The 9,637-nt window shown below is 54.7% G+C and overlaps 1 protein-coding gene across 4 annotated transcripts in view; it reads right to left on the bottom strand.

Annotated features, from left to right (window-relative positions):
* Nucleotides 1–777: 777 nt before the first annotated feature.
* Stard8 (StAR-related lipid transfer (START) domain containing 8) overlaps nt 778–9,637 on the bottom strand; it is a 74,696-nt gene continuing 65,836 nt past the window's right edge. For all 4 annotated transcript variants that reach the window (XM_005401590.1, XM_005401588.1, XM_005401589.1 and 1 more), the window contains 10 exons: nt 7,865–9,273; nt 7,001–7,174; nt 6,016–6,175; nt 5,351–5,549; nt 4,749–4,959; nt 4,345–4,459; nt 3,770–3,994; nt 2,657–2,874; nt 2,391–2,567; nt 778–2,222 (listed from right to left, as the gene is read on the bottom strand). In XM_005401590.1, coding sequence (XP_005401647.1) covers nt 2,105–2,222; nt 2,391–2,567; nt 2,657–2,874; nt 3,770–3,994; nt 4,345–4,459; nt 4,749–4,959; nt 5,351–5,549; nt 6,016–6,175; nt 7,001–7,174; nt 7,865–9,273 — 3,006 coding nt within the window. In that variant the 3' untranslated portion in view covers nt 778–2,104. The remainder of the gene's footprint in view (nt 2,223–2,390; nt 2,568–2,656; nt 2,875–3,769; nt 3,995–4,344; nt 4,460–4,748; nt 4,960–5,350; nt 5,550–6,015; nt 6,176–7,000; nt 7,175–7,864; nt 9,274–9,637) is intronic.

The raw sequence follows: 9,637 nt of genomic DNA, 5'->3' as shown, positions 1-9,637 counted from the left end.
ATACTTATGGGCAGCATTCAGGACCCTAGAGTTACAGATTGTATCTAGATATCCCCCAAAGCCTCATGCAGTCATAGGTGGGGCTTTTTCAGAGGTAGCTGGACATAGAGTGTGTGATGCTGGGATTAATGGTTTGTGATTACTAAATTAGTCCACTGATTGGTTTGGCATAGTTCTGAGTGTGGGTAATGGGAAGGCCCACCCTGGGTGTGAGTGCTACCTGCCCTAAGGGCATGTAGCCTCAATAGAATATAAGGGACAGAAAGAGCAGCAAGCAGCAAGAGTGGTCACTTGCTGCTTGTTGGTTTTGCTGCCTTCTGCCTGCCTTAAGCTGCTTTTCCTCTGTGATGCCCCTCTGCCATGCCACCCTGCCTTGGAGCCAGCCAACTATGAACTGAAACCTCCATAAACTGTGAGCTAAAAATAAATCTTTCCTCCTTTAACTTTGGGTGTTGGGTACTTTTTCTCAGCAACAAAAAAGTAACTGAGACACTTGGCTAGACCATGGGATGGTGTTTGCAGCTTCTGCACAAACCTTGGCTTCTCCACATTCTGCCTCTTCTCACCCAAATCATCTCCCAAGACAAGAGCTGAGGCCCTCCCCATTCATCCCTTGGGCTCACCCTAAGTCCTGGCAGCAGTGAGCTAGGACTCAGGAGGGGATGAGGTAAATGCTCACCACCTTTGACCCTTGAGCCTGAGATGTAACCCCACCCCTCGCCCCCAGCTCATTGGTTAGCCCATTGGTTCAGCAAAAAGACAACCACAGAGCCAGCGTGCATCTCTAGTAATGTTTATTGTTCTGCTGAGGGTTCCTGCTGTATCCTGCTCTCCACTTCTCTGCTCTTATCAGAAGTGTCCTACCTTGAAGTCTTCTAGACCCTGCTCCCACCTAGAGATTATAATACACTCAGGAGAGAGCATATATGTGTGTGTACATATGTATGCATACATGCATCTGCATGCACATATACCAATACACATACATATTCTGACTGAACAGTATTTATAAAACAGCCTTAAAAATTCCAATAGTGGCTGGGACCCACCTCACTCCTGTTTTTTCAGCAGAATAAACAATGAAGCACCAGTGTGACTTTGAATGGCATTTAGATTTCCATATGAATAAAGGTGGCCAGTGGATAGGAGAGGTCAAGCTTCAGCTAGTAAAGATGGGCCCTTCTGTCTTGCTGGCCCAGGGCCCAGGCCTCTGCCCCAGAAAGGGGCTGTTAATGTCAGCCCGCTCTCATAGGCAAAAAGAATCGAGGGCACAGATAATGTTTGTCTTCCACTGTGCTTTTGCTTGGCCTCGGAGTGAACTCAACAGCTCTACAGGCATGGCAGTGCATGGCCAAAGGCTAGCCAGAACCCTAGGGAGTGGCAGATAAGGCGTGGAGCCCGAGTTAGAAGAGATGGATCATTGGTCTCTTGAGACTTGAGAAAAGAAGGCTTCCTTTCCTCACATCCCAAGCTAGCCCAAATCGTCACGTGGCCTGTTAGGGCTCATCAGTGCCCACTCTAAATCAGCCTTATAAAAACTGGCATCATAGTTATATAAATAAAACAGTGGTTGGTGTTCCCTCTGTTCTGCCCTCAGTGCACATACACTTCAGTCCCATTTCTGAAAAGCCAGCTCAAGGCTAATGTTGGCCCTCAAGGCAGGGTCAGAACCTCCTGTCCAACCTCAAAAGGGCCTTCACATCAAACAGAGTGGCTTGGCCTCTCAGCCAGGCAGAGAGCTGCTCCCTACCTCCATTTCCCTGCATGCTGGGGGCTGTAAGGGTCTTGGATTGAGTGAGGGTTCATAGGCAGGTGACAGGCAGTGGTGGTTTTCTTGTTACTAACATGGCTTTGTTGTCTTGGGAGCAGAGTCACTGTGGATGCACTACACTGAGGATGCAGGTGAGCAGGTGAAGTACAGATGAGACACCTAAACTCTATCTTCCTGTGTGTGTGCAAAGGAGCATTAGCAGGCAAGAGGGACAAGCAACTGGAGCCACCTGGGTCTGACTCTGACCCTGGCAGCAGTCTCTAGGGGCCTTTCTATTCCTAGTCCTGCTCACACTCTTGGTGCCAGGGGGCCTAGGCAATGCTAGCCTGAGGCTCATAGCTTTGTCTCAGGGCCGGCTGCATGCAGTGTAGGGAAGGAGTCCCGGATCTTGGCCACTTCCATGGCACACAGGTGCCCGAAGACTTTGTTGTACCAGTCAGGAGAACGGCCCCTGGGGAAGCAGAAGAAGCCAGGCATGAGTGGTGGGTTTTTCCCTGGGGCCTTTGCCAGGGAAAGGGAAGACAGGATCCTGCCCACCCCCCAGTATCAACGGCATGGGGCAGAGGCAGAGGAGAGGTCAGGGCCAAGGAGGTGAGGCAGGTCATCCTGGGCCTGGTACCTGAGGTCAGCGCGGCAGATGTGAGTGAGGCGAGAGCGACCCAGGCCGCAGGGCTCCATGAGGTACTGGGAAGTGAGCATGAGGGCCCGCACCCCTGACTCTGGCACCGGCTGCTCGGGATCCAGGGACTGGGAGACAAGCAGGCAACCCCCACGAGGCAGGTCTGAGCGCCACATCCTGTGTGGGAGAGAACACTCATTCAGGTTCCTAGCGCTGGCTCCCGACCCCCCTCTCTGAATCGCCCTAACACAGCAGGGTGGCCTCACCGGAGCACCACGAAGTCGCGGCAAGGGTGGGGTGCCATGCTGTCAGTGACGTAGTGGTACAGCTCCACCCCTGGCATCAGGGCTTCCAGCACCTGGGCCCGCAGTAGGTCCTCATCCCAAAGTGCCCGCTCCCGTAGGACACGCTGTAATACCACAGCTGGCGGGGCTGCTACTTCTGTGGACGCCTTCCACATCCGCAAGGGGTGCTCATCTGGCACCTGCAAGCCACGGCAGTGGGGTCAGGGCAGAGGTCAGGCCTGGAGAACTCCAAGTCAAGGCCTCAAACTTCAGGGTTAGGGACTCCCTTTGCCCCAGCCCAGCAAGGGAAGGCTGTAGGGCTCCTCCACGAACCCTGGCCAGTCCCACACAGTGCCAGCCTGCGTCCCCACCCTCCAAGAAAGAGCATGACCAGTGCCAAGAGAGGCACAGAGAAAAAGCACGTCCAGTCTGAGGCATGGCAGAAAGCTGAAAGGAGGAGAGGCTGATGATATGGAGGCTAAAGGTGGCCTGGGAAATGTCAAGCTTAGGGGCAGACAATTCAAGGGAGCAGGATGGCATAAGCAGAAGCACAAAGGTAGAAATGCAGGTTCAGCTTGACCGGTATAGGGAGAGAAGGTAGCAATGTGTCTGGAATGGGGGTTTCAGAAGACAGATCTGGAAGGTGATCCCTGAGAGAGATCCCTTGGTCTCATTTGGTGGTTCTTCTTCTTTTTTTTTAGGGAAATATTGGAGAAATGGTATACATACATATCACGTCACATATTACATCTTGATCATTTTTACTCCCTGCCCACCCTCCTTGCCCAGATCCCCTTCCCAGCTCCACACACTCCACCTCCTTGTTTCCTACCATTTCTCTTTTAATTTGCTCTTCAAATTATTTATATTTGGGAGCTTCTCATAGTAGAGAAACCATGCAATATTTAACCTTCTGTGTCTGGTTTATTTCCCTTAGTGTTATGATCTCAAAATCCCTATTCTCCAAATATCCAATCCAGGCCCAGAGGGGCTGGCAGAGCAGCTCTTATGGGTGCTTGCTTTGGCTCCTCGGCCCCCTTGCCTGCATCATGCCCTCTCGCAGGTCTGTGGCAGCCATGGGTATGTAGAACCCACCTTCCTGCAAGCCAGCTCTGTGTGCTGGGGCCCCGGCACGCTCGTCCAGCCCTTGAAGCGCTCAGCAGCATCATGCAGCAGCTCCTGCACGCTCTCCTCCATGTAGAGGCTCAGGCTCACCCCAGCAGCCTGTGCCCGCCGCAACTCGGCCAGGGCTGGCCCAGGAGGGCTGAGCTCAGCTGCGCTGTAGGAGCCACACAGTTGCACCACCATGTCCTGGGGCACCTGAGAAGGAATACATATACTAGGCTGGGGGCCTTGGGGAGCAGGAGACCCCGTGGTCTATCAGGTTCATATTCAGGACAGTGAGGTAGACGAAAAACCTCGGGAAGGGGCTGGGGATTTAGCTCAGTGGCAAAAGCGCCTGCCTGGCAAGCGTGAGGTCGTGAGTTCGGTTCCCGGTACCGGAGAAAAACCAAAAAAAAAGAAAAAAAAGAAAAACCTCGGGAAGAAGAGCTGGAAGTGGGTAATCCAGGGGAGTCAAGGTGGGCCCTATTCTTGACTTGGGCTGCAAAGGTCAGGCCCAATGGTTCTTGTGGTCTGACAAGCAGGCACTATGGCCAGGACTGACTCACTTGGAAAAGTTTCTTGCAGTCGCTGATCATGTGCGATAGGCCCTGGGTAGCAGCCATGTTCTCACTCAGGTCCCTAGGGCCTGGCTGGCCAACCCGGCTGCGTTTGCTCTTGATCCTGGAGGGGGAAGGTGAGAGAAGAGGATGACACCACAACACAAGACAAGATGGATGATAGGCTGTCTTCCAGCTCCTAGGAAGCCAGTTTGCCTGTCCTGACCATAAAGCTATCTGCTGACTTTTAGAAAGGCCCTGCTCCACAGTGGCCAACGAGCCCCAGCCCCTGAAGAGTCAGGCTGACCCCTTGTGGTAAGGTCAGAAAATAGCAGTGCCAGCCACCAAAGGCCCAGCGTCTAACGGGGCCAAACCCTCCCGGCCTGGACCTGCCATGCTCTTCCCCAGTTCACCTGGGTGACAGGCTATCCTTCTTGGAGACATTCAGGTGGAAGATGGAGGGGGCCAGGCACACTGCCAGGTTGCCAGCTGTCATCTGGTTTTCCTCAGCAGATGCGATGTCACTTAGGAAGTAGAGAAAGGTCTGCAGCACTTCTCGGTTCTCATCAGGAAGAAGCAATGTGGCGGCCTGTGCTGCTGCCAACCACTGATCCTTGGGGAGGACTGTGAGGAAGAAAGGGAAGAAGGGACTTCCTTACCTCCCCAGAGGCACCAGCAGCAAACCTCCTACCTCCAAGGATGCCCAAGACACAGCAGTCCCCAGGGGAGCCAAGGTCAGCTCTGGGAGGTCTCTGGAGGACTGATCCAGCTCTGCTCCTAATATGCAGGGTCACCATAGCTAAGTCCCTTCCTTGCCTCAGGGTCTCAGTCTACCCTTCCATATAGTGGGTTTGGGGGAGTAGACTGTGGTCTCTCCAAGTGCTTTTCTAAGTGCAGAGAGTAAATGTTCTCCGGAGCTCATGGGTCTAGCCCCCAGGCTCGTCACCCACAAGCCATAAGATTCAGGAAGAGTGTGAATAGGGCAGGTTTGGGGAGAGAGATGCAGGTGACTCACGCTGGTAGATCTGCAGGAAAGTGGTGGTGAGCTTGCTGGTAAAGATGGGTTCAGGCAGGTCCCGGAAATACTGCTTTAGCAGGTCGGCCACATCGTAGGCAGACTGTCCGTCATAGCACACATTGTCAGGGGAGTTTTCATTCATCTGGCGCAAGTTCTGGATCCTGGACTTGACACCAGACTTGCGGAAGATGCCCACCTGGCCAATGCAGAACAGAGACAGAGGGCGACATGGGGGGAGGAGGGAGACTGTGAGCACAGGCCATCCTACAGACTTCAAAGCCTGGTGGGCTTCCTACTGGGCGAGGTGAGAGATAAACGGCAAGACCAAAGCAACGGCTTTTGACAGCTTAGGGGCCAAGGAAAAAGATGGGTTTCTTAGAGAGGAGGAGGAAAAGGTGACCTTAAGCTAAGGCAGGCTCCCAGGAGATGAAGACTATCGAGCCTGGGCCAGAAAGCAACTACCACAGAGGTGGGCTCAAGGCTCCAGCCCTACGAAGGGAAAGGAGCTCTGGCTGCATCCTTGCTTGGCCTTGCTGAGGACAGGAGGTCTCTGGTGGACCGCCCAACCCAGGGGGAAGGCAGGTCGGCTCTGTCCCTCGCCCCTCAGCCTGCGCGTCCTGACCCAGCTCCACCTCTCCACGGCCCCCGTCCCCAGGGCTCACCTGGTCCAGGCACTGGCTGCGCAAGTAGCGCATGGCTTGCTGGATGCTCTGCGGCAGCGGCTGGCCTGTGCGCTGCACGTGGATGAGGGGGGGCACCCCAAATACATGTTGTCCCCGGTAGTCTGGGGTCTTGTTCCTTTTCATGAACTTGGGCACGGACCTGTTTGGAAGAGCGACAAGCAAGAAGGGAGGGAGAGCATATAGAGGCTCTGTCTGTGGTCTCAGGGGGCTGGGGGAATAGGGACGGTGAAGCGGAGAGGAAGACTCCACAGCCCAGAGCCCAGACGCACTGATCGCTCAGAGAGCTCAGCATGAATGAGTCACGGACAGATACAAGGAGCTCAGAGTCTGGTCAAGGAGATAACTGCGTCAACAGGCAGTGACAAATCATGTGGCCAGTGGTCAGCCAAGAACCTAGGGAGACCCATGAGGGCGGGGAACGGTACCCTGAAGGTCGGGGAAGGCTCTAAAGAGGAGGTGGTAACTCAGCAGGCTGCTAAGCGACCAGGAGGCTTCTTCCAGAGAAGAAGCGGGGCAAAGGCATGCCAGGCGGACAGAACGGCATGAACAAAGGCAAAGAGGTAGGAAAAGAGCATGGCACATCCACAGAAGGGCAACGAGTCCCACTTCTGGGTGACACGTGGCTGCCTGAGAGTGGCAGGCCAAAGAGCCAGGAAGCTGAGAGGGGCCAGAATGTGCAGGGATCGTGATGGAAAGGAATCTGGACAAGGGGGAGCCCCAGGGAGTGGGGGTACTTATCTGGAGCATGAAAACCACAGCTACCTTTTTGGACAATTTGACCAATGGCAGAATGAAGGGTAGAAAGAGAAGGAACAGCTGCAGGACCCAGGGTCCTCTCTCCCACCTCCAGCCTCATGTGGCCCCTCCAGCTTCCTGGCAGAGCACACCACCCCACTCATGGCCCTGGGGCTTCTGCCTGCCTGTACCCCCTGGAGCTGCCCATCATGGCCTGGGAGCCACTCACCAGGCCCAGCCCTGCTTGTGGGGCACAGTGTACTTCTCCATGAAGGCGGTGAGCCGCAGCAGCGAGCCCTTGTGCAGGAGGCTGATCTGGCCTGCGAACTGCCGGTTAATCTCCAGCGACTCAGAGTTGAGGCTGGGCCGGTGGGAGTTCTGGAAGCTGTGCCAGCGGAGCTTCCTGGTGGGGTTGAGAGTAGAGAAGCCGGAGAAGCAGATTTGGTGAACACTTAGAAAAGGGTGTTTTCTTTTGGCCTATATATATAGAGTGTTTTCATGTGGCCAGTGGTCAGCCAAGAACCTAGGGAGACCCATGAGGGTGAGGAACTGTACCCAGAAGGTCGGGGAAGGCTATATACATAAATTCACACACACACACACAAAGAAAGAAACCATAGGAGGTAGAACCACTTTCAGTGCTGCTCCTGGGCCCCAGGTAGAAAAAGCTAAGTCTCAGTGCCAGGTCTGCCCAGGGGCCAAGTATCTCTTGAGGAGGAGGGCGTCACCAACCTCAGGCCCACCCATGCCAATTCTCTGTCCATTCCAAACTACTATGGAGGGGCCACTCTAAGACACCTTCAATGGCAACGCTGCAGGGCAGAGACGAGCTCCTCTGACACCCTCACCACGCAGACAAAGGCTCCGAGGCCCAAATGGAAGGGAGGCTTCCACTTTCTCAAGGCCACATCAGGGCAGGTCCTGACCTAGCATTGTAAACTCCCAGGTCTCATACTCTTCTGTTTCTGTCCTGGCATTGGGTGCTTAGAAGTGATCACCCAGCCCCCAAGAACCTGCCCCTGGATCTTGTGACTAAGAAATTGGGCAGCGACAAACAGAGACCCCTGCCCTCACCCTTGCCCCCCAATCTCACCTGCAGGGTCTGGTAAGTGAGGCTCCGACTCCTGAATCACGCCGTTCCAGGGGCACTGATACCTGGAGTACTGCCAGGGGCCCTGCAGCCCCAGCCTCATGCATGGAGTTTCCACTACTGTCAAGTTCACTGGCAGAGGCCACAGTGTCAGAAATGGAATGTGCTTCTTTCACAGACAGGCTGGAGGCAGAGGCAGGTTCCCCACCTGAGTTTGTTTCTTGCTCATAGTCCTGGGGTTCCGCCTCTGCTTGTCCCAGTGGTCTAGCATCTGCTGGGGCCTGAACCAGGACTCCTGGCTGGACTTTTGCCTGGACCTGGGCTGAGAACTCTCCATCAGCTGGAGCCCCTGCTGGGACCAGAGCTTCAGGCTGGTCTTCAACCTCAGCTGTGGCTATTTCTACTGATAAAGTGGCCTCCTTCTCCTCCTCCTCCTCCTCCTCTTCCTCCTCCTCTTCCTCTTCCTTATCTCTAAGCCCCAGTTCAGGGTACATAGCTTGTGACCAGAGCTCTACCCGTTGCTGCAGGCCCCACACGTGCTGGAGGATGTCATCCAGGTGGGCGTAGCTGTTCCCACCCTCCTCCTCTTCTTCAGCTTTGGCCCCATCCAGTATAGGCTCAGCTGGATACAGCTCTGGGAAGTTATCATAGATGCTGGCATGGCTGCCTGTTGAGCCACAGGAGCCCCGGCGTCCTACATAGACCCGGTGCCTACCTGGCTGCCAATCTTCCAGCTGGTGCCCATCCTCCGGACACAGGCTCTCAATGGAAAGAGAGCGAGGGAATGTGCCTGGTTTATGGTCCCTGGGCACATGCACCAGGTAGTTACCCCGGTATACCTGCTGAGGGTGCTGGAATGTGGCCGCAGGCCAAGCCTCCCAGGCCCTCCGAGTCTCACCACCACTGCTACTGGCTGAGGGGGCTGCCCGGTTCTTAGTCTTGTAAAATCCAGCTGAGAGGAAGCCACGGCAACTGCAAAATGATGAGGCTTTCCTGGTCTTCTCCAAGGTGGTTGTGCTATGCTGGAGCTCTGTTTGCCGACTGTTACGCTTTTCCTTCCGTCTCAGAGACTCCAGGTGCTTGAGGAAGCTACGGGTATGGTGCTTCTTGGCTTTGTTCTGGGGACTCACCTGGCCTTGGGTAGGGCTGAGGAGGGACTGGTCACTTGCACTGGGGGCACAGGCTAGCAAAGGCAGGTTCACTTGCTCAGGTGGTAAGCTCACACTGATAGCTGGCAGTGAGGTGGCACTAACCTCAGTGAGGACGCTTTCACAGCTTGAGGTAACTGGCAGGCTGGGGCTTGGTGGGGCCAGCAGGTCAGAAGAGCCCACGGGAGACCAGCGCTTGCTTTCTCGCTGGAAGGCCCAGGGGCTGCTGATGGTGCATTGCTGTTCCTCTTCTGAGTCTTCATTCTGGGGAGGGAATCACAGGGAGGGTCAGAGAGGCCCAGCCCACAAGTTCTAGCTTGGGTTCCACTCTGCCTCCAAACTCCTGGGGGGCTTTGAGGTGAAGGGCCTAGCTTTCTGGTCTGGAAATGCTATAGGAAACCAGGAGTCATAGTCCCAGATATATGGTAAGAGTCACCTAGTTCATCTAACCCCTCATTTTAAAGATGGAGAAAGCGACACCTACGTATGTGACACCATTTGTGCAGTGTCATACAGTCATACACAATGAGTCGGTGTCAGAGCCTCCTGAATGCTCAGGCTGTGATCTTAGAATGACAAGATTACTAGGCTGGAGGGGACATTAGATTTTCTGATTCATCTCCTCCTT

Source organism: Chinchilla lanigera, unplaced genomic scaffold, assembly GCF_000276665.1.
Source record: "Chinchilla lanigera isolate Chin_1 unplaced genomic scaffold, ChiLan1.0 scaffold00074, whole genome shotgun sequence".
In the NCBI taxonomy this organism is placed as follows: Eukaryota; Metazoa; Chordata; class Mammalia; order Rodentia; family Chinchillidae; genus Chinchilla; species Chinchilla lanigera.
Note: the sequence above shows the minus strand (reverse complement) of the source record. Positions and strands in the feature narration are given on the sequence as shown.